The sequence below is a fragment of the Halichoeres trimaculatus genome, unplaced genomic scaffold (genome assembly GCF_033239565.1).
Source record: "Halichoeres trimaculatus isolate MK-OKI-2021-1 unplaced genomic scaffold, fHalTri1.1 fHalTri1_scaffold_9, whole genome shotgun sequence".
NCBI lineage: Eukaryota > Metazoa > Chordata > Actinopteri > Labriformes > Labridae > Halichoeres > Halichoeres trimaculatus.
In genome coordinates, this window is record NW_027437188.1 from 27,868,961 (window position 1) to 27,891,677 (window position 22,717).

Sequence of the window (22,717 nt, forward strand, 5' to 3'; positions counted from 1 at the left end):
TTGTCTCAGAGTACCAGATACACTTGAATTGCTATATTTCTCTTATTCTCTATTTAAAATTTGAGCACAATTTTTAAGCTCATGCCCCAAGATTACCTCAACCATGAACAACTGTCTTTTTGAAGTCTTTGTTTGAGGGCGGCAGAGATTTGAATTAAGTTCTTCGGTTTGATAGTTGTGGACATGGAAAGGTGTTACAGTTCAAGTTGTTTCCTATATTTAGCCTTTCAGGCAGACATTTCTGGCTGTTTATGAAGAGTTGAAGCTACACACCTCGGCCCATTTGGCCGGTGGAGCTTTTTGGTTTGCCTGACGTCAAAGTAACAAAAATTAATAGAAAAACAAAATAACAGTACAAAGACAACTGATCTAAAGTTAGCAAATGTAAGTTTTATTTTCATGTCATGAGTGTATAGACCACCAAAATAAAGTACAATGCAAAGGCAACAGTATTTACAAGGCGAGAGGCTACACCATAAATTTCTCTTTTATTCTACAAGCAACTTGTATTATAAGTTCATAAAAATACAATCTTATGACTCTGAGCAAAGCCCCACTTGTACTCTGTACAATAATTCAGTTAAAATAGCTTCTGTATTTGTTCATAAACATTACTATTACACTTTATAGTACATAACATTTGCAAGCTTGGCAGGCTTAAGTGAAACAAAAATGTTTCCTATAAAACTAGTCAGATAAAAGCATGTCCTCCTCTTGCAAATAATATAAATAAATTATCTATTTTTTAAAAGCTGCACAGTTAAAGGTACAGTAAGATGTTTTAGGTAACAGATAAACCACACTGCAGCATGGTGCGTGGGCTTGGGAGACATTACAGTAGTCTTGCAGCATGTTGAAGTAGTTAAATGCAAACAACACTGATTCTATAAATCAGCGTTTATAATTCCATCTATGATGGTCGTCAGGTTATTATCAGACACTCCAGCACCCACACACAAACACACACCCACACACAGACACACAACAAAGACCAACTACCACTCCAAATGATGGAGTCTCCCTTTTTCTGTTCAAACAATGCTCATTTTTTCCACTGATATGATATTCAAATACATTCTTTCAGGATACAGTAAAAGTCTTCCACTTCTGTGAAGGATTGCACATTTTCCCTTGACAACTAAAAGAACAAAACTTAAAGAGAACCACTTAGCTTTGGTTTGTCTTTGTTAAAAATGAAAGTTGTTGACCTCAGTAGCAAGTTGTTTGCTTTGTGACATTTTCTATTATTAGTGCAATAAAAGGCTCTGTTTCTCTCATCGTTCTGTGAAAATAAAGGTAATGCTCTAAATCTGAAGATCTGGCTGTTCGACATTCTGACAAGCTCAGATAAAGAGGAGTAGAACAGAATTTTTGTTTTTTCCTTGAGATAGCAGAGTGTTTGTTAGCCACTGAGATGATAGCAGCAACCTCAGATAGGACCAGAGGCTCAGCGTGAGACAGGGTGCTATGCAGGAATGGGTGTCACACGCTTTCAGGCAGGCATCAGAGAGTTGAGCCTGAAACACTGGAGTCTGGAAGGAAAGCTGTGATGGCTCTGTAGCCTTGGGCTCGCCGAATCATGTCCCGAATCTCTCCATTGAGTTCCATCAGCTTGACTGAGATTTCTGTCAGGTCCTGTTTTGAACCCACGAGTGCAAAAGTTCCCGTCTGACCCAAGGTTTGATGCCTGAAGTAGATGTTGAGTAACGTCTGGACCTCATCCTCAGAGGGGCAGCCAAAGATGTCGTTGGGCCACAATGTTCTGAAATGAACACATCATGTTATGTGTTCTGCCTTTCTGGCAGGATAAAAAAGTACAATGAGCCTTTTTCTTTTCTTACCTGCACTCGCGAATGTTACGGACAGCTGTCTGAAACTCATTGTTCTTCAGACACTCCAGGATGGCCTGCACAGCCGCCTCAGAGGAGCTGAAGGATGAGGCCTCATGGGCAGCAATTTCATTGTTCGTCACTGAGGCTGCTGCTACCCTCAGGCTGTTCCTCAGCTCATTGAGCTCTCTGGACATGTTTGTCAGCTGAAGGTTAAAGTGGATCAATATTATTGGACATGTCCACAGATTTTATGGTTTGTGTCATGGTTTCAAAAAGAAAGTCAATGTTGAGCCTACCTCAGGGATAGAGCTTATTGCATGGACCTGCTCTATCAGCTTACAGTAGGACTGAAAGAGCAGTAACAGCTGAAAGTGGAGTTTGTAGAGTCTTTGACAGAGCTCCAGTTGCTACAAGAGAAACATGATGGTTAGCAAGAGACTTGTACAAGCTTCTTACTTTGTTAGAGAATTCTAGAGGTATTAAGATTTACAATAATAAACCTTAAAACTACCACTGAACTATGTTTAAATAAGTATATAACCAATAAAAACAACTTTTAAACAACAATAAGAACAAGCATTTACAACTTACAGCCAGAGACTCCATTTGCTATAAAGCAAGCATGTTACAGGACAGAAAAGAAGTCAGGAAACAGAATCAAAAGAAGGGCATGCAGTTAAGAAGTGAAGCACAGATCAAGTCGTCAGCATGCAAACAGGAAGAAGAAAAGGAAAACATATCTCTAAATACTAACTGAAAAGATGGCCTTTAGAATTAAAGGCTCCCTGTAGAGTTATTTTTTATCCAACTAGCTCCAGGGAGAAGTTTCTCATTTTGTTTTGTCACCAAATGTCACTCCCTGTTTTTGCACAGACACATGCATGTAGGTGCATGAAGCTGATGTGAAACACAGTTTTTACTAACAGTGTCACATTATTTGAGCAAAAACAAGGAAAAACACTTGGAGATAATTGCAATGCCCCAAAAAAACAAAGGGAAGAAGAGTACGAGGTAGAGAACACTAATGTTAACCACGCTGGTAAAACTAAGTTTTGTGTGGATATAAATAAACTCCACAGGATTCCTTTAATTAAAACTCTCAGTTAAAAAAAGCAAAGCAAAGTATTTTGCCTGTCAGTTAGCATAAACACACTTGTTTAGTGGTACAATTTTAGGTGTTATAAACCAAATGCAGCAGCAAAATGCTACAATTTGGTGTTTCCTTCCTTCAGTTATAAAGTGAGAGGAACGGTTTACTGCTGTTTACAAATGCAACTCAAAGAAACCTGCTCTCATGCTCAGCACAGCTGAAAATAATCACAGTGCCCACTGAAATGAGGTAAAATTATTGTGGCGTGCGTCAACTTCAAGATGTTAATACTTGAGGTTTATATAGTGTGAGAAAATGAGAGGTAACACTCACAGTGCTAATCACACAGTAATGCAAAGGATGTAGCAGGAAAGGTCAGTTGGATTGGATCTCTTCATTTATTCTTCCAATTAAACCTTACACAATTAAATTCTGTTCTTCAACACTAAACAGATGTTGGTGTCTTATCTTTATGTTGTGTTTGTATTAGAAACAGGATGTCAGAGTTGCTACTTCAGCACCTGAACAGATAAAGTTTTACCTTTTCCTCGAGCTCTGCTGGTTGACATGCTATCACTTTGCCCTCAGCACTTCTGGGGAAGGTTGCCTTACAGTTGTTCAACCACTGAGGACAACAGAAACAACATTATAACAACAAACAACCTGAGATACTTGGTCTGGAAATATATTTTTAATCTCCTTACAGTGAGAGCCGCCTCCTTTCTGTTGTTGTACGTATCAAAGTACTCCTGAAGCTCCAACACGCTGAATTTCATTTTTTCCAGGAGTCCGTAAGACATGATCTGTGAAAAAAGAATTGTTGATTAATCTATTCAATGACTACTTTTAAGTAAAACTATTTTAAAAAATGATGAAAAGCTTTTAAATGTTGCGTTACTCACAGTGTCTGCATCAATGAAGAGTGTCGGACACTCTGAGCATGATGTCAGCATCTGAGAGGACCTCAGGAGCTTTGATCCTAATCCTCTGAGGCCGTCTCCAAGGTAACTCACAGCATCAAAGGTCAGTGAGCAAAATTTAGTCTGAATGTTCTGCAAAGCAAATAAAAAAAGAGAAAGGCCTGCTGTGATACTGTCAGAATCACTTCTACATCGTTTAATGTACGTACAGTGTGTCATTATCAGTCCTTTGTCCAGAAATTCTTCCCTGTCAGCTTTGCTCAGTGAAGTGAACAGCATCTGCTTAATGAAGGCTGGAGGATTTTCAAGTTGAAAGCACCTTCGCTGTGACCTCTGTTTGTGATTACTCAGACGACTTCTGATTGGAAGGTTAATCAGGTGAAAGACTAATCCTGTTCCCCTCTCACTCACCCTGGCTCACTGCTAAAAGAACTCAGGTGTCTGCTCACTCTGAGGCCATAAAATACCTGAAATAGTGAGGAAAACACATGAAAAGTGTAGACTGCACAGGATCCATCTGAGTCAGACACCAGCTGGTTGATGTGACTCCGCCAAGCCTCCTCTGCATCGTCACAGACGGCGGGTTGGAAAGCTGCAAGGATGGCTGAGAAGAAGGGCGAAGGAGGCGGTGAGGAGCGAGACTCCAGAGCTTCGTCTGTCTCCTCCTCTGCGAGACTGAGCAGACACAGAGAACACCTGTCATGAAAGAAGTCATCCTGTATGACTTTATGTATCTACAGCGAGGGTTGTGAGAGGGCACCTTGGTAAGCAGCCATCAAAGTCCAGCTCTCCTTTGTAATCAAAGTGAACCAAGTCCATCGTCAAACTGTCCCCGCTGTTGAAGTCGGGGGGCAGCTCAGTGATGCAGAGAGCCAGCTCTTCTTCGTGGATGTTTGTGTCCTCATCATCTTGGGATGAGTCATGCTAAAAAAACAGAAACAAGAATAGTCTTTTACAGCTGATGTCAAAATAAACTCATAACAACAAAAGTAGCATCATGCAGTGAAGGCTACGACACACTGAAATATTCTCCTTCTGTTATTCTTATCAGAAAGGTATTTTCTGTTGATAAAACATGCACACTAACCTTGATAGTGGACCCTACGGACACTCCTTGTGATGTTTTGTTTTATTTTAAAAATGCTTTATTTTGTAAATTTAATTTCATGAATTTGCCGATTAAAAAAAGTCATGAAATGATTGAATTCAGCCAGCTTTGTGGCTCTGTTGTGGCACTTGTGGTGTTTTTTTGGGGGCAGGCAATGTGTAAACCTTTCTTGAGCTCCCACATGCCAAGAGTTTTTAGTTGTTGCCACCCACACAGAAGCCTTATAGGTATACACATTGCCTTGAACAGACAGACACAGAGAGAAAAGAGATTTCTTCTACGACCTCCTAAGATTCCCCAATAACCTCTGCCACGTTACATTAAAGTAAAAACTAGCCAACAGCCCAAAGATGATTTGCCCACTTGCAGGTTTTAGTGCATTCTCTTTTAGCATGCAACTAAAATAATCATAAAACGATCGACTCATGCTCTAATTTGAAGAGAAGATGTGTAGAAAAGTCACAAAACCACAAAAGATTACTTCAGATTAACTAAACCCAAAGTACATAACACATTAAAGGCATTATGAAAGAAGAAATGCAACAGAAAAGCTCCTATTTGGCAAAATTAGTGAAGAACTCAAGCATCGAACTGCGATAAGAATTAGTAGTTGCTAAAATCTCAGACACTCTGAAGCCCTTATTCACCCGCTGCTTCGAGTCCTCTGGCAGTTGGACCTCGAAGCTAGGATTTTTGGTGTTCAGAGGAGTCGAAGGAGCTGAACTTGAGTCAAAGAAAGTGGAGGGAGAGTCCATACTGCCTTCAGCTGTTGGTGAGAGGTTGACAGTCTGCAAAGACACAAAGTCAACGCTGTAAGCTACTTTCTCTTAGAAGCACATCTAAGATCTGAATATCTCACGGCGAATTAAAAGCTAGAACATAACAACATAACAATCTCTGGACTGCCTGTTGCTAACAAGACTGCAAGAGTGGCAGACAAACTAAGAACAAGAAGAGGAGTGGGATGACAGCTGCATGGACACATGGGCTTTCCATCTGCCACTTTAGCTTAAAGCCACCAATCATCACAGAGTTACAGAAAGATGATGCAAAGTTTTAAGGCCTGCTGAAAGCTCTGTGCTGGCTGCAGCACTTAGAACATTATAAACTTTCAGAGATGTTACTTTTATCCCAAGGGAGAAAGGTGCATGATCAATAACATGAAAATGGTTAAAAACACCCCAAAACAAACTAGGGGTGATTACTTCTCAAATGTTTGAGGGTACTGATTAAATTTATCCTAAAAATTATATAACCTCCCATTTTTTTAAAGCCTTTTTTGATGAAATATGCATTTCCTCTCTTTTAAGGCTTGCAGTTTCCCGATGATAAGATTTCTCTTCCTTTTTCCTTCACCACTTAATATCTATAAGATGAACTTACAAGCTGTGAGTGGGAGAGGATCTGGCTGGCAGTGAGGGAATCTTCCTCAGACGACTCATCAGAGTCTTCATGGGTGATCTTGCTCAGGCTGGGCATGCTGCTGGACAGCTGGCTCTCCTCCAGTGGCTGTAGGTCGCTGCGGTCCAGACTGTCCATAGAGCGTCTGCGCACCCCCCAGTTAAAGTTGTCCATCGTCTCTCCCTGCAATAGAGAACAGCCTTGAGTTTAAAGTACAACGATGCCCTTCTCTAAGACTAACACATGCACACACATGTCCTATATGCTGTGTATGTGTATTAACACAACCATGCTGTGCAGGATCAGGTTTCTACAAGTTCTGCCCTTATAGATGAGAACAAGAAAGCTTGAGAGTGTTGTGATTGCTTCACAGTGCATCACATGGAGTTCCCCTCAGTTTGATGTGATATTGAGAAATATGTTGAGATAACAGTGTACTGTCAGAAATTATCTGTCTTGCATTACATTTTATAAATATCAGAGCGTGCACACACACTTGCAATCCGTCACCACCAGCTTGGCAGTTCACTGAATAGTCAAATGCTCTTGAAAAACACTGCAAGTAAAAATGCAACATGGCTAAACTTACCTGTAGCTCCTAGATAGCACAGACAAAAAAAATAAAAGCAGAAAAAAGAAATCCAATTACACAGAGCAGACAAACCTAACCAAACAGTCAGATACTTCAGCATCAGTCATTGAACTTTTGCTGTGTCAAAGAGTTGAGAAGGAGTATATATGAGTTTACAAACTGAAAAACTCTTTGGTCTTCTTACTCTCACCTCTCCATCTTCAAGCTCCACATCCAGGAAGTCAAAGTCTCTGAAGACTCTAAACTGCTGCTCCGAGGTGTTGTCGTCCATGTTGTCTGGTTCTCGGGTCCCATCGTCAGATGACACCAGGCTGGGCTGGTGATCCATGAGGTCCAGCTCCCCACAACTGGAGAAGATCACCTACAGGGGGACAGAAACAAATGGAATGAAATACAATGTAAATTTCATATTTAATTCATAGCACAGTTTAAAAAAGACTTACCGAAGGGTTCTTTGTGAGTCCCACTTCTTGTCCACACAAAGACAGCACATTCACCAGTTTTTCACGTGTTCTTTTCTGCAAAGAGGGAGAAAGAAAAGAAAAAATGCTTTGAACAAAAGCCAGAGTTTTCTTCTGATTTGTTACAAAACCTCTAACAACTAAAAACCTGTGTGACACCTCTTATTTACTACTATCTACCAGTAGTTTGTTGATCTTTGCATTTAAAACATGTATTAAAATATGTTTATCAGGACACAGACCAGATCTCAAAGAAAACCTGAGTTGTTCATTCCTGGTCAACAAAAGAAATGAACCATTTTCTGCAGGATTAGCTTTCTACCATCCGCTGCTACTTGTAGCTTCTTGACAGACTTCCTTCAGCTAGAAAAGGCAAAGTTGGTGAGTGAACTTGGTCTGTATGCTGTCAAAAGGCTGTTTTTTGTTTGTATTTAAACGTGGTGTTAACATTTTTTCTTTCCTCCATGTCTATACAAAGATAAAGGAATGATTTCTTGTCACCTTTGAGCGCACATAGACCACACTTACCTGTGAAGACTGAGGCCTCTTCCAGCTGACTGGCACCAGTACGTTGTTGGTGGTGGATCCAGAGGAGGTGGAGGAGGTGCTGCGGGTCACTGCTGTTGTCCTGCTCTTCACATCTTGGCCCGGAGAACGTTGCAGGTCATCAAAACGCCGGCCAATCACAGGTGTCTAAGAGCATGGACACAAAAAGGATTAATGTTATGATATAAACTGGCACGCCACTTTTCGGTGTACTGTTTTTATTCCACTTGGGGTTCTGAAATGTCATTGGTAAAACAAAAACTACCCTTCCTTAGTCTTAAAATATCCTGGTTTTTAGAGAAATATCAGTGGTTTGTCCAGTGTGTCTCAAGTTGAAGTACACACAAAGCAAGCAACCCATACTGACTCACACAGCAAAGAGCTGACATCATTTCCTGCCATTCATAAACTACACAAATAACTCCCTGTCCAGTTCCCACATACGCCACTCTGCTGCTATCTTTGACATCACTTTCCAGCTCTGCACTGCTCGGCTAATTGTGTTTACCTTCTGAGCTTTCGAGCTAATCTCGAGAGGCTTGGTGAAAACACAAATCAGCAATGAGGAAGGGGAAGAAATGTTTCCTTTGCTAAAGCTCAACAAAATCCCACAAAACTTCCACATGCACCACACCCTGGAAACTACATACAAGCGTTAGACTCAAGCTTTCTCACACATGATAGAAAGAGAATCAGAGCAGGAGTCTCCCACCTCGGATATGTCAAAGTGGAAATCCAGCGTTTTCCCAGGCAGGGCCTTGGAGGAGCGGTCCCAGACGCGGCTGATGTCCTCGTAGGAGAGGTCACTCTGTGGGAACGAGGGCTGCACTAAACTGGCGGATCGAGAAACCACCAGCTTCAGGATATTCAGCGCTTCCCCCCAATGGACCGTCTAAAGCCAACACAGACATACACACACACACACACACACGGACACACCGATTCATCCATACACACAGAGACACAACAACACAGCCACGTGTTTAGGAAGAAACACTTACATATGTCTCCCTCTGTGTTTTATTGTCCTTCTATTTTTAGAGACAAGTGTTCTGGCAGTCAGCTCACAGTAGGAAGCTAAAGGAAAATGGATTCAGTGTGAGTATAAGCAGAGCCTGAGCCTGTGGCAGAAAGGCAGACTGTTTATAGTTTGGGTGTGTCTACAGATTTACTGCGCTGACATAAGACTGTTTTCATTCCTTTTTTTCCACTTATACAAGGAACACAAAGCTCAACTTGACTGGCTGTAGATTCCCTGTGATCACATCTGACGTAGGAAGAAATGGTACATATAGAAAAAGTAAAATGTGCCTTTTTTTTCTTTTTTTTTTTAACCCACCTGGACAAATTTCTCAATCGTCTTTAGCACCTCCACGTTGAAGGGTTTGGCTTGAATCCCACTCAGGTCCATGTGACTTAAGAGGCTGTAGATGATCTGTAGAAGGGTCTGCTGCATACTGGGGAGACCTTTCTCCAACAGCTGTAAAATGAGATTTAAATCTCATTAATGCTTTTATAACAACAAAAAAACCATGTTACTACTCATTTGATATGGCTCTACAAACCTCTGCCATGTACGTGACCAGGTTGAGCGTAATGTCTGAGAAAGCCTCGTGAAGATACCGACACACCACGTTCACCCAGGAGAAGCAGTCTCGAGTGTATGAGTGTGTTTTGTACAGAGTCATGACATGAGCCAGGTTGGACAGCTTTGCATTTTTCTCCTCGAGACAAACCTACAAATAACAAATTTGTCAGCTCACATCTTTTTTGTTACAAAATTTAGGGTACATGAAGCAACAGAGCCAACCTTAGCTATCCTCTCTGCAACATCTTGACAGAACAGCGTAGGGCCATCGAAGTTCTGCACGAGATGTGGGAGCAAGCAGAGAACATTCAAGGGAAAACCTAGAAACACAAAGAGAAATTATTTTCAAGAAATACAGCACTGAAAAAGAAAAACAGGATGGTTTAAGGTAAGTAAAAAAGCCGTTAAAAGAAAGTGGCAAAATGAAGAACCCCCAACTCTCACTGAATGGAAAAAAATTGACCAAGAAACTCATTGTATGGAACAACTTACTTTCTCTCCAAGACAAGTGACTGGAAGAGGTGATTTGTATTGGAAAAACTGGAAAACTTTTACGAGTATGTAATTATATTGTTTGGTTTAGTTTTTAGTTTTCTTTTTTTTGTTTCTGGCCTTGAATTGTAGCAAACAACCTTGTATATTCCTGGACTGAAAGGACCCCTGGAGGACTTGAAAAATCATTCTTGGCGATTAAAGAACTAAACATTTGCTACATTGGATAGCACAACTCCCTTATTCTCTTTTTGTTTGTACTCATGCATGTGTTTTGCTTTTGTCACTTTAGCTATATGAATGTGATCGTGTGTGTATGCATATGCACATGTGTGTACATGTGTATGTTTTTGTATGTGTGTGCATGTGTGTGCGTGAACATGTGTATGTATAAACATACATATGTATAATTTTTGTTATTAAACTCTTGCTTCCTTCTCCTGCAGTATGGTATGTTATCATGAAAAAAAAAACTTTAACTTATTCATGATGACCACTGTCTGTCTTAAGTTGTCTGTTGGATAATTGTTATAAAATAATAAAAATACTGTAAATTAAAAAAAATGATTTAAGGGAAAATATCCAGAAATTCAACAACACTGTCATCATCCTCTGTGTACCTATGGCTTGTGACGTGTCCACAACTGGCACTCGGGACACAGGTGTGAGCTGGCAGAAGAGCTGCAGCGTAAGGTCAGTAGTGGACACAGAGGTGAAGCCCTTCAGCAGCAGCTGCTGGAGCCCCGTGAAGCTGCTCCATTTCAGCTGGCTCTGCAGTTTCTCCAGCTTCTCCCTGTTCTCCTGTTTGTCCAGCGACATGTGGCCCAGCAGCTTGTTCAGCAGCCTTAGAGACATCTGATACTCAAACTCAAAGTCAGACTCCATCAAGGACACCGACACCCAGAAGATGGTGGCGAGCAGGTTGCTGGGGTGGTTGATGTTGGTCGGGTCGTTGATGTTGTCTTTAGATGAGGACGGGCTGCGGGTCTTAGCTAACAGAGCCTGCTGCTCACAGGCTTGGATACGATCGAGAGTGGCGCTGCGAGGCAGGTCAGACCACCTGTCTGCCTCTCCAAACTTCTTGGGAACAGAAGAGCTTCTCTGGTGGCGACTCCTCTCTTCTCGTCTGAGATTGAGCTGCCCTGTGCTTTTTCTGTTGGAGAGCAGCTTGAAACTGGTGATGAAATCTGGAGAGGAGGCTCTGCAATTAAAAAGATCCAGTGTCATAAAGCTTTTAACTGACAAAAAACTCCTCCTTCAATGTAAAATTCTTGAAAATAAAATAAAAGAGGAACCTTGTTAACAACGCCATAAAATCATTGTTCTTGAGACATTCAGCCAAGTTATCCACCACAGACTCCAGTGTGAGTAATACTTCCATCACATAGCCCTGTGAAAGAGGTGAAGAAACACTTCTCAGTTGTACAGAAGATTTTATGTCATCTCTGTGTTTAAAGCTAAAAAGATAAATCAAGTCGGAAGAAGAAAAGTGATGTTTGAGAACATGCTCAAACAGATCTCTAACCTGCACTTCTTCTCCATGTTCACCAACAACCTCCACCAGCCTGGAGAGCAGGTCAGACACAGCGTGGGCCGAGATGGGCTGACGGAGGGCTCGAAACACTTGAAAAGACCGACCGGCGTAGTGACGTGAAGAGCTGCACAGGGCCGTCTGTAGGGCGACGTCACTGAGCTGCTGCTCCAGGTGAAAATCTAAGAAAAGCAGAAAAGAGTTAAAATGATAACCTGGCAATTAAAATGGATCGTGTAGTTTAAATTGTTAGTTATGAAACAAAAGCTCACCTGTCTTGGACTCTCTGAATATAGAAACAAGATGTCGTAGGAAGTTGGTCAGCTGCCCGGTGCTTTTTGAAATTTGATTCTTTGGTGAAATGTCTTCGTGGCACCACAGTGGTCCGTACGCTCTGTAAAACGACAGTTTGACTATCACTCTCAACACAAACAAAACTAGAAAAGCAGTCAGAGAGTGCAGACCTCCACCAAGCATATTGTGATTGTCAAGCAACACTTAAGTCCCACTTTAATGTTATACTCCCTTTCAGCAGACTGTCTGCTACAATTTGGTGTTAGTTGCAGGTTTGTACGATAATTTGTTACCTGACAGTGATGAAAATAATGATGACCCAGTACACATTTCACATTACTTAGTATCCAGAATATTGCCAGGATCTGGGTCATACTTTCACATCTGTCAGGAATTATCATGACCTTGTCTTTTATTGATTTGCAAAGGAATCTGACCATTTATTGTGGAGTTATATACACATATGGTGAAAACAGCCCTATCTCACAATGATAAAGAATCCTTTAAAAAAATCTGGATCCACATGGTGATCCAGATCACCTCCAAAATTTAATCACTTCTTCCTTATCCCACTTTGAATATTTCCTGAAAATTTCCTCAAGATCTGTTATTAACTTTTTGAGTTATGTTGTTCACAGACAAACAGACAAACTCTCCCAAAAATAACCTCCTTGGTAGAGGTAACAATAAAAAGCCAAGCTCTACAGGAATGTGGTACATTGTAGATACTGTAAATACAATGCACATTATGTAAAGTTAATGATGAGAAATATTATCTGCACTACACTGGATATGAAATCTAATCTATTTCTAAAATCTGGTGCACCATGCGTACAGCACCACTAGGTGGAAATCTACACCAAGCTTCATAAGAGACTTCGTCAGCTGAACAGAAGGATACTTGTTCTGTACAGTATGCATTTTTGATTAAGACAAGCTGTGAAATAAATCTTCTGAATGGAAAATATGAGGGCTCGAATGTAAACAAAGTACCTGGTGGTTAAGAACTCAATGAGCTGGTTCGTCCTCTCATCCATTTTATTGGACGTCACCAGCTCCTCCACCTCATGTGAGATCTCAGGCAGGTTGTTGCTGCTGCCTCCCAGACTCAGACTGGATGAAGTGGAGGACGAGCTCAGACCAGAGTCTGGAACAGGAGACGCTGAGCACTCCCGCAGAAAGTCAAAACCTCCTCCTGAACACAAGAGAGAAACAGGTGTGTGTGACGAGGAACAGGTTATATCGGTTCAGTTGAATGTTTTATTCTGTAACTGGAACCTGCGGCTAGTGTACCAGAAGTTCTTATAAGATGGAAACACCGGCCATGTTTTAACACGTCTGGAATTTGAATCCAATTACTCTTTGCTTCTGGCTATTTATTTATTGTGTCAAGGAGAGCTTCTCCAGGATATCATATATGAAACCTTATAAATATGAAACATGTTTTCTTTAGACGTCAGGGGACAATTAATCATTTAACACTATCCAAGAAAAACAAAAACACTTAAGAGCTAATGAAAAAGTCAAATGGACGGATAATAATCTGGACATCTTCGAAAGTCTAGACATTTGCAAAAACAAATTATCAGCAGGGGGGGAGGAGGGGAGAAGGGGAGCCTACAAGCCCGCACAGATGGCCCCAATTTGGACAAGAGGATAAAAATAGCAGCTTGGAATGCTTTAATCAAGACCTTTGATGTCCTCTGTGCTCGATATTGCTTTTGGCTCAGTGTCAAAATATTTTCTCCCAGATAAGTAACGTATCTTCCCCTGAAAAGAATGTCAACCATTCCCTCCTGATGTTTAGTTTGTATTAGCCAGAGAGGAGGGTAATGTGTCAAATGCCAACCTGCACTGACAGTTAAACCCTGGCCTGCCTTAACCTTCAGTAAAGTGTGAATTGATGTGTTGTATTTGAAGGGCGTGTGTTTCTACCTGAAGGTAGATACTCTGTCTGAAGGCTTGGCTTGCAGGTGAGGGTCTTGGTACCATTAATGTCTCGTGTCTGCAGCAGGACGGAGGCGATGGACTGAAAGTTGTTGTTGCAGGAGAGAGTGATGAGCAGGTGGAGGAGGAGACGTTTACTGTGCTCAAACACTTCTGGACGGTAGTGATCCATACCTGGGGGAACAAACAGACCAGTCAGTGTCAGGAACAGTTTCTTTATGTCTCTCTCTTCTCCTGGTTTTACAGCCATGATTCAACGACTATAGAGGAAATTAAACAAAAGGATGTCAGCTGCTATGAAAAAGAGCAACAGAACAGGAAAACTATTTGTTCAGGAATTAAAATCAAAATATTTAACAAAATCTCTTTTGAATCGACTCGCAACCCTTGCCAACTGAGACATATTAGCTGTAAGTGATAACTGCACCCACTCACCCAAAAACAAGGCATGTAACAGTAAAGGCAAATGCATGGCCCAGTCCTCCCTCACACTGTGGTCCACCACCATCTCTGTCATGAAGATGACGGCTATATTACACCTGTAACACACAAAAACATGCATTTCAAAGCCACTCAAGCAAATAAAAAATGCTGAAAAAACATGTTGAACCAGAGGTGTCAAAAGTATTACTCCTGTAGGAGTATGGACAGTAGGGTTTAAAAAGACTTTTATAGAAGTTGAAGAATTGACCTGTACTTTTTACTCAAGTAAAAGTATAAAAGTGCTGATTCTAAAAATACTTAAAATATAATAGTAAAAGTAATGTAAGGGGAAAAATGCCATTGTGGTCAAAACTTCACTGTGCCTCATTATTGCAACTCATGCTCAGATAGTGTTATGTTAAAACATCTCATCCAACCACAATCCAATCAAATTCACTCTATCCCAATGGTGAAATTTATCTGGATAAGTTTTTATTTTTCGTGTGTGTTTATGTTTTTTTTTTTTCAAAACAGGTGTAACAAGGCAAAATGTAAGGAGTAGAAAGTACAGATATTTGTCTGAAAATGTAAAGCGTACAAGTAGAACGTCAGCTAAAAAATAACTACTCCAGTAAAGTATAAATACTCAAAATTTCTACTTAAGTAAGGAAACAAAGTATTTTTACTTTGTTACTTGACACCTCTGGGTTGAACCCATGTAAAAGCTTCAAAATTAGCTTCATGAAGCATCAAAACTCAAAAGTAAAACCTTCTGCTTCTCTACCTGTGCAGTGGTCCCCTGGGAGTGATGGTCTCTGGCAGGAAGTCCACCAATGGAGCCCAACATCCTCCATTCAGAGGCATCGGCAGAGGATGCGGCTGGTTGGCCTCAATCACAACCATCAGCCAATCAGCATAGGGCGGCAGAGGCTCACCTTAAAGGTTAGAGACAATTAGTGGGCGTTTATTCCACTTACACGTGGAGATGATTCTTTAAAGCTTGATGAGTGGAAACTAATCTAAGAACGCTTTTCATGCTCAGATTATTCTTACTCCCACTCAGCGGGACTAATTCAGACCAAAAGTACAACAAAGCTGTTTCTGGGTCACTGGCAGCCCTGTAGAGGCTCTGGGCCGGACTACTTTTATTTCAGTGCCAGTTCTCACAGAAGCCTTTTAAAAACCCCAGGCCACTCTGCAGCGCTCATACATTATCAATGACACTTCGTCAGTCCCCATTTTACCCTCCATCCCAGCCTGTGTTATTCCACACTCACCAGACCATGAAAACCTCATTTTTTCAAAGAGCGTCTGGAACAGAAATACACTCACTCTTATCTTCATCATAAGATCCTCCTGAGCTGTTGCTGTAGCGTGATTCAAGGCGGTTGTGGGCTCGCATTATGTGGCTCAGCCTGAGGTCAGAACAAAAAAATCACCATGATTGCGGGTCTTTTTTAGGACTGTTATTAATCTAACAACTAGCTTTGTGGTGGTTTATCTACCTCTCTTCACTCTCCTTTGCAGTCTTGGTATCATCTGTGTCAGGAAAGCTGTCTTGGCCTGCTACAACAGTATTGCTGCTGGACGTGGTGCCTAAATTTTTTACCAAAACAACACAAAATATCATGTCTAGAGATGAATTCAAGGGAAGCAGAGTGTAAACATGTTCAAACACCAAATACACACAAATCTCTCCAGGGGAAACACAATTTTCCCTGGTTGGCCGCTAAGTGGTTCTACTGAAGCAACTGGGATTTCCTGTATGGTTGATTTACCAGTTTCAAGCAAACAGTGTTTTTTTTTTTTAATGGAGTACCTGAAGCTGCAGTGGAAGTCTTGCTTGTGGCACTGAAGCGGTAAAAAGGAGGGCTGTCACAGTGCTGCACCACAGGGTTGACTGGATCTGTTTGTTGCAACTCAAATATCAACTCCTCCATGGTCTGCATGGTGTTATTCCGGCACAGATAGATCACCACCTTCTTGATCTGAAAAAGCAGATCCATGAGAAACTGAAAAGAGCTAAAAACAAACCATACTACATCCCAGTGGGCTTAATGATATATCTTACATATGGCAGGAGGGTGGTGTCACTGCTGACGCCACATAAGCTGATGAGAAACTGCAGCGTGGTTCTCAGATTGTTGCTCCACTTGTCATTGCTGACTAAAGCGTTCCAGGCATTTTCCATTTCCGCTCCAGGTAGATCATCTCCGTACTGAGCAGAGGAAAAATAACCTGCATTAGCTGCATTGATCTCTGTTGTTACCTCCAGTATATATCATCACATCCCTCAAACATGTCTTCACCTTGGCGGTCATGAACATGAGGTTATTGAGCACCATAGAGGTAGCCTGTAAGGAGCCCCAGCCGCTGCCCTTCAGATGGTTGGATGACGCTGTGCTGTTTGTCCGACTGGAGTTATAATCTGACGTGCACGGTGTGAGAACAGGGAGCAGCAGGCCGCTATCAACCAGCTCGATGTTCCCGAGCCAGGGCAGGAGGTAGGTTAGCATTATCTGCCTGCCGTTGGGATGAGTGGTGGGGAACCTCTGGCTGACCTCTGCAGAGAAAAGGAAGCACAAACATCAGAATAACACCAGTGGGGACTGCGGTGTTTATATTCAACACCGAAGTCAAGTTAATACTGTAATCCAGTGACACCATAATTGCCAGTTTAATCCCGATCCACACATGATCAGGGAGTTTCTTAATCGAGTAAAGCTCTCAGTGTTTCTGTGGTAGGTGGGAGTGTCTAAAGATATGGTTACAATCTTTGGTTTGGAGGATGAACGTGCAGCGTTTAGTGGGTAACCATGAGAAGATGACAAGCCTGTGAGGGGAATCAAAGCACACTCGAATACGAAGGATAACCCTGCTGTGACACCACACACACACACAAACACACACACACACGTGACACATGCAGATACCTGAGAATAGTGGAAGTGTGAGCTCAGGGTACATCCTGGCCAGCTGGCTGGAGAGCTGAGGCAGAGAGACACTGTAGAGAGGTGGCAGAGGACCATGGGTGCCGAACAGAATACTGTTTGGCTTCTGCTCTGCAATCCTCTTAGAGTACACAAACAACTTAGCTTCAAGAATCTGTTTAGAGAAAGAGGAGACACGTGTCATTTATAAATTCAACCAAAGAAAAAAAGCACAAAGAGAGCTGTCATTGTGTTTATTACCTGCATCAGCTGCATGGAAATCTCATAGACTTCTCTGTTGGCGTCAGATGATTTAAAGAGAACCAGATTGAGCAGAGTCACGATATCACTGGGGTAGTTTCTGCTAGGGAATAAAAAGAGAAACAGAATACGATAATAAACAATTATTAGGGGAAAAAAATAACAGTTGTGCTTCACAAAATGTTTAAGATCATGTTTTTGATGAGAAGAGGGGCAGACAGAGAGCGAACTTTTAAGAGGATTAGCTGAGGTGACCCTTTAAAGTCTAAGCTAAGGTAACTCTTTACTTAGACAAGAAAGATGGATGAATTAGAGGATTGGCGTCCCAAACTAAAGCACCACATGGGAAAAACATTGCATGAAGTGACGAGTCAGGTACTTAAAAAAAAGCATGGCAGCTGATTTTAACAAGGGAGACTTTGTACCTGCTGCCGCAGACAGTAGCGATGGCTTTGAAGCACCCTGAGGCGAGCTGATAGGAGCCCGTGTAGCAGCGATCCACAGCCCAGTTGAATAGGTTGACCTGGTCAGCATTGAGCTCCAGGAGCAGGATGACAACTTCACAGCCAAGCTGATGGACCTGAGCCAGGAACATGACACACACACTCAGCTTGTTTCCATGTCTTTTCCTTTCAGATCAAGTTTTGCCCCACAAAAATATCTGGCTTTGTATTTTATGGACCAATTTATGGATTTAAAAAATAATGATTCAAGTGGCTCAAGTAGCAACACCTGGGTTCAAAGGGAGTCCTGCAGGAAATAATCAGAGTAAATCCAAATACAGACAAAATCTGACACATTTACTTTGAAACAAAACTCTCCTTCACCACTTGCCAGCCCTCCTGAGAGATAATGGTGAGCACTTGGCAGAGCCTGGTGTTGGGCTTCTTACTAAACAAGCTCCAGCAAGCTATCAGAGGGGGCTTTCCAGGTCAACCCTTTGTTTAAATGCACCACTTTAGTAAAGTATTGGCCACATACCCGCTGATCCTGGCAGGCCAGAATATTATCCAGCCACTTATAGAGGTATCCGTCTGGAGAGAGGCCAACGTTATCAAACACAGGCCCACAGCACAACACAGCAGACATGGCCTGCAAGACAAACAGTCAACAACACTTACACACACGTTACAAAAGACACATTTACTCTTCCACAGAACCAGACAGAGTGGCTGTTCCTTTAAGATTTCTTGATTATGTAACTCAGCAGCCGTGTTGTTTACTGCTGCTCTTACAGTAGCTCTGTACGGTAGAAAGGAGTGTTGAGTTCCCAGAAGAAATATTACGTGACATTATTTTGCATTGATTATGCATGCCAACCTACTAAACCTGTTACTTCTTCAGTCCTAAATATAGAAGTGGGCTGAGCAGCAGAAAAGTCTAGAAGGAGCACGTGCTCACAGAATACAGCACCTAATTTAAGTTCATATTTGTCTTGTGGGTGGGTAGGTGTTCAAATATTAAATAAGCTTTTAAAAAGATATCTCAGCTTGTCTAAATGTGATTGGGGGATTACACAGTATAAATGTATCACAGTAAGTTTGTTTACCTTCAGGGAGCAGTATTGGTATCTTGTGATCTGATGATTCCTGTCACTGTAGCGGTCCAGAGGAGTGAACATGATGCTAAAAGGCCCGGCCCACTGGCTGAAGAGGATGAAGAGGTGATGCCGTAGGCTCTGCTGTGGAAACAGGAAGCGTCTGTGGTGCACTGTGGAGGGAGAAAAAAAAGGCTATTAAGGTCTACTTTGAAGAGTGAAGGGTCAGCAAAAAACAAACACAAAGGGCATCTTGAAATCTTTAATAGCTGTTCAGACGGCTTTTTCTGATACCAAAGTATGATGGTTTCCCTCGACAGATCATTAGCTAGACATGTGAATGCTTGGCAACTCATCCCTGCTCGCCTCATCTTTCTTTACAAATATGAGGCTTCCTCCAAATTGAGGTCAGTGTCAAGAAACTTGTTCAATTCAAGCCATTTGGAACTTTGTGGCATTGATATATGATAAAATCATTGGAGCTGTCAAAATGACTCATTGATTTGATTTAATTAACCACAGGGAAAAAAAAACAAAACATCTGCAGTGTTTTGCTGAGTAATTGCTCTGAGATCATATTTGACATCTCCTGTCTTACTATTAAGATCTAAATCAATGTCAGCAATCCCATACATTGATTTTATAAATTCATAATAAAAAAAAATCATGTGGCTTCAGATGAAAGGTTGATAAAAAAGTATTTCAAAACAGTAAAGTAATCAACTAGAAAAAGCTTAATCAGCCCAAGAAAGTACAACTGATGGATGGATTTAAAGAATATAACTATAATTTTTCTGTTTAACTAATTATAGTGAATTGATTAATTCCATTGTTTTATACAAAGCCCCTCAAGTTGATGACTTTACTTTAAGGCCCTCAATATTTCAGAAATATTTTTGGCTGGTTCATCCATTTTTTGGCTATTCTGAATTTTTACCTGGAACACATTGAATAAGGTTTGCAACCATGGCGCTGAAATGTGCTCGAATGTCTTTAAGGATCTCAGCATCTTTGTCATTTTCAGCCTCCAGCAGCATCCGGGTTAGATCCACATACTCCAGGAACAGAGCGCCCAGGGCGAGAGTGTCACGTTCCAGAGCTCCGTTCGTACTTCAGAAAAAGAGAGGAAGATGGTAACAACCAATGAAAATCACAAACTGTACCGTACTGTTATTAATTAAAAGGAGCTTTGTGGCCAAATGGCTGTGGTACATGTTTGTCTCCATTGATTTCCTCATTTGTGCACAGTGAGTCTGATAACATGAGACATACTGACCTGTCACTGATGACACCTGCATCAGCCAGAAGCTCAAAGATCCGCAGCAGCTGCAGTCTCAGAAGGTCCCGCCGTTCACGTCGCTTCTTGTTCTGCAAAGAGAAGAAAGATCCTTTATGTAACCATTCGTAATTTTCAAAGGACTAATTCTTATTCAGTGATTAAGATTTTTTCATTTAGAGCCAAAAATCTTAATCAGCCAAAATGTAAATAATTGTTCACACAGCAAACCTACCTCCGGTCTTCTTTCTAAGGCCTCTTTCATGAGAGGATGCAGCTCTTCCACAAGTTCCCTGTGTGCAAAAAAATACACACAAGCCATTGTGAGGTAATCGTTAAAAATCTTCATTAAATAATGAGCATAAAAATTCAGTTACATAAACCAAATCAAACTATATTGAACTATTTTGTGTTTTCAAGGAAAAGAGATTTGAGCTTTAAAAGAAATCAGATTTTTAGGAAACATTTTAGATGAAGCTGTAAACGGCAACAAGAGAGCACTCAGCTGTAATCCTCTGTTTATCTCCACTTTGGATCCAGACAAATACAGATCAACATGTACTCCCACTGCTGAAATAATAATGGATTGTGCTCTGACTTTATAATTTATTAAAACAGAGTGCATCAACAAAAGAACCCAACAGTTTAAATTATTACAAGCTACACTGCCTCCATTGTTAAAATCTAATCTGTATGTAAAGGGAACACTTCAGATGAGGCTTCTCCAGCATGCAAAGAAGAATTAGAAATAAAATACTTCAGATCTCTCTTCTGATATACCTGAAAACAAGAGAATTGGTGCGACCAAAGCCCAAAACTAATGACTCTGTCAGCTCGATGCTCTCTGCTCTCATCAGTGGAACCAACTGCTTCAAAAGCCAAGCCACAGACGGGCTCCCGATAACCTGAAACATCAAATGTGCATGGCTTAGTCACACAAATTAACTTCTGATGCTGCATTGAGACAAGTGACTGCACAGGATATATCAGCATCATGTGAGGGTTGGCTGCTCTGTAATTTGATGCCTCCAGTTTTAATGTCAACAAGCTTCGTATGAACACCTGATCCTGGAGAGACAAAAGCACGTCCTCAGTAATGAGGGCAGAGGTGGAAGAGGCAGCTACCTTGTTATCAAAGCTGACACCGCTGTCAGGTGTGGCGGTTGTGATCTCAGGTGTCGATGCTCTCAGATGGCCGGGGCTCATGATACTGGGCTTGGCCACCCCGAAACAAAGGATCAGGTAGTTTCTCCACAGGGTGACGTAGTTGTCTCCACTGCCAGACGTGCTGCTCTTCTTTGCATACACTGGGTTGCTGGTGAATTATGGAAAGAAAATCTTTTTTTATCCCAGGGGCTTTACATATGATATGTGGAAGCAGCATGAGGGGAATTTGCCCCAAACAGGAAGTACAAAATCTAACAGTTGGGTGCTTACTTTGGGTCTACCAGGGGCATCAACATCTGCATGCGAGTGAAGGCATAGGGCCAGGAGTAGCTGAGAGCAGTGGGACAGTGCTTCAGCAGGTTGTCCTGTCGCAGGAGGCTGTAAACGCACAGCACCCAGGGGTCCTTCACTGACTGAGCAAAGATCCACACATGTGACGGGCTCCTGATGTCGTAGTGACTGTTGACGAGGAGTGCACTCCACTCCACGAGCCACTGGAGGTCCACATGGTGGCCTGGTGGCAGGGGCGCCTGCAGGACAGTCATGGCGAGTTTAAATGTCAAATTTGCAAAATTAGCTCCAGCTTTAATGCTCAAGTGAGTTCTTTGAATGCATACTTGACTACTCAAATAAACATTAAATTAAAACAGATACATCTCTTATCTTCTTTATTAAGCTGAAGTGTAATTATGTAAATGTCAACAATACTAAACCTCACATCAGAAAATCCTACAGTATATTTAGAAACACAATTTGATAATGCATTCCTGTTTTTTATCCCACTCTCAACATAAACTGCATCCTAAGCATCCGATGACATCATGCTGATTACATAAGGGGTCGAGAAGTTAAAAGCTGCTCAGTTCCAGCTGTTCATTCAGAGTTTACATGCAGGATTACTACATTGAGAATCTGTCCTACAGTCAGTGTCGCGAGCAGCTGATGTTGGATGATATCATAATGACATCAGATATTTATATAAAAGGTGTTCTGATTTGGCATCATGTTGCATGCTAATGTGGTAAAATATAATTCAACTTTCCTCAAAAACTGCTGGTTAGTCAATAAATAAATGGATAATCAGTAGATACAACTTGATTGTGAGCCAGAGATAAGTTTGAAGCTGAATCTCACAGAAATAAACCACTTACTGTGTCAGAGACTGCAACATTAACAAAACTTTCCAGAATCATGGGGCTGAGTTGGTCCATGATCTCTATCATTGGTTTATCATCATCCTGGAGGAGACAAAGCAGAAGATCCCAGTGTTTGAGAAGAGCCTTTCCTTTTTATTGAATCTGTTTAACTGTGCCTTTTCTTT

The 22,717-nt window shown here is 41.4% G+C and overlaps 1 protein-coding gene across 3 annotated transcripts in view; it reads right to left on the reverse strand.

Moving 5' to 3' along the window:
* Positions 1-370: 370 nt before the first annotated feature.
* Positions 371-22,717, reverse strand: part of frya (furry homolog a (Drosophila)) — a 41,974-nt gene continuing 19,627 nt past the window's right edge. The window contains exons 20-62 of one of the 3 annotated variants that reach the window (XM_074678915.1): positions 22,548-22,634; positions 21,667-21,926; positions 21,355-21,544; positions 21,010-21,134; positions 20,465-20,522; positions 20,230-20,321; positions 19,891-20,063; positions 18,966-19,126; positions 18,398-18,508; positions 17,842-17,996; positions 17,417-17,516; positions 17,159-17,330; positions 16,535-16,788; positions 16,297-16,443; positions 16,045-16,213; positions 15,731-15,821; positions 15,558-15,640; positions 15,010-15,160; positions 14,238-14,341; positions 13,791-13,976; positions 12,849-13,050; positions 11,834-11,955; positions 11,556-11,743; positions 11,326-11,420; positions 10,651-11,231; positions 9,761-9,858; positions 9,516-9,686; positions 9,290-9,430; positions 8,663-8,842; positions 7,933-8,097; positions 7,387-7,461; positions 7,134-7,304; positions 6,334-6,534; positions 5,598-5,738; positions 4,603-4,766; positions 4,310-4,517; positions 3,825-3,974; positions 3,627-3,725; positions 3,464-3,547; positions 2,424-2,441; positions 2,129-2,239; positions 1,842-2,035; positions 371-1,762 (exon numbers count right to left, since the gene is read on the reverse strand). In XM_074678915.1, the coding sequence (XP_074535016.1) occupies positions 1,504-1,762; positions 1,842-2,035; positions 2,129-2,239; positions 2,424-2,441; positions 3,464-3,547; positions 3,627-3,725; positions 3,825-3,974; positions 4,310-4,517; positions 4,603-4,766; positions 5,598-5,738; positions 6,334-6,534; positions 7,134-7,304; positions 7,387-7,461; positions 7,933-8,097; positions 8,663-8,842; positions 9,290-9,430; positions 9,516-9,686; positions 9,761-9,858; positions 10,651-11,231; positions 11,326-11,420; positions 11,556-11,743; positions 11,834-11,955; positions 12,849-13,050; positions 13,791-13,976; positions 14,238-14,341; positions 15,010-15,160; positions 15,558-15,640; positions 15,731-15,821; positions 16,045-16,213; positions 16,297-16,443; positions 16,535-16,788; positions 17,159-17,330; positions 17,417-17,516; positions 17,842-17,996; positions 18,398-18,508; positions 18,966-19,126; positions 19,891-20,063; positions 20,230-20,321; positions 20,465-20,522; positions 21,010-21,134; positions 21,355-21,544; positions 21,667-21,926; positions 22,548-22,634 (6,687 nt within the window). In that variant the 3' untranslated portion in view covers positions 371-1,503. Of the gene's footprint in view, positions 1,763-1,841; positions 2,036-2,128; positions 2,240-2,423; positions 2,442-3,463; positions 3,548-3,626; positions 3,726-3,824; positions 3,975-4,309; positions 4,518-4,602; positions 4,767-5,597; positions 5,739-6,333; positions 6,535-7,133; positions 7,305-7,386; positions 7,462-7,932; positions 8,098-8,662; positions 8,843-9,289; positions 9,431-9,515; positions 9,687-9,760; positions 9,859-10,650; positions 11,232-11,325; positions 11,421-11,555; positions 11,744-11,833; positions 11,956-12,848; positions 13,051-13,790; positions 13,977-14,237; positions 14,342-15,009; positions 15,161-15,557; positions 15,641-15,730; positions 15,822-16,044; positions 16,214-16,296; positions 16,444-16,534; positions 16,789-17,158; positions 17,331-17,416; positions 17,520-17,841; positions 17,997-18,397; positions 18,509-18,965; positions 19,127-19,890; positions 20,064-20,229; positions 20,322-20,464; positions 20,523-21,009; positions 21,135-21,354; positions 21,545-21,666; positions 21,927-22,547; positions 22,635-22,717 lie in introns of all 3 variants that reach the window. The other 2 variants (XM_074678914.1, XM_074678916.1) reach the window with 2 other exon arrangements.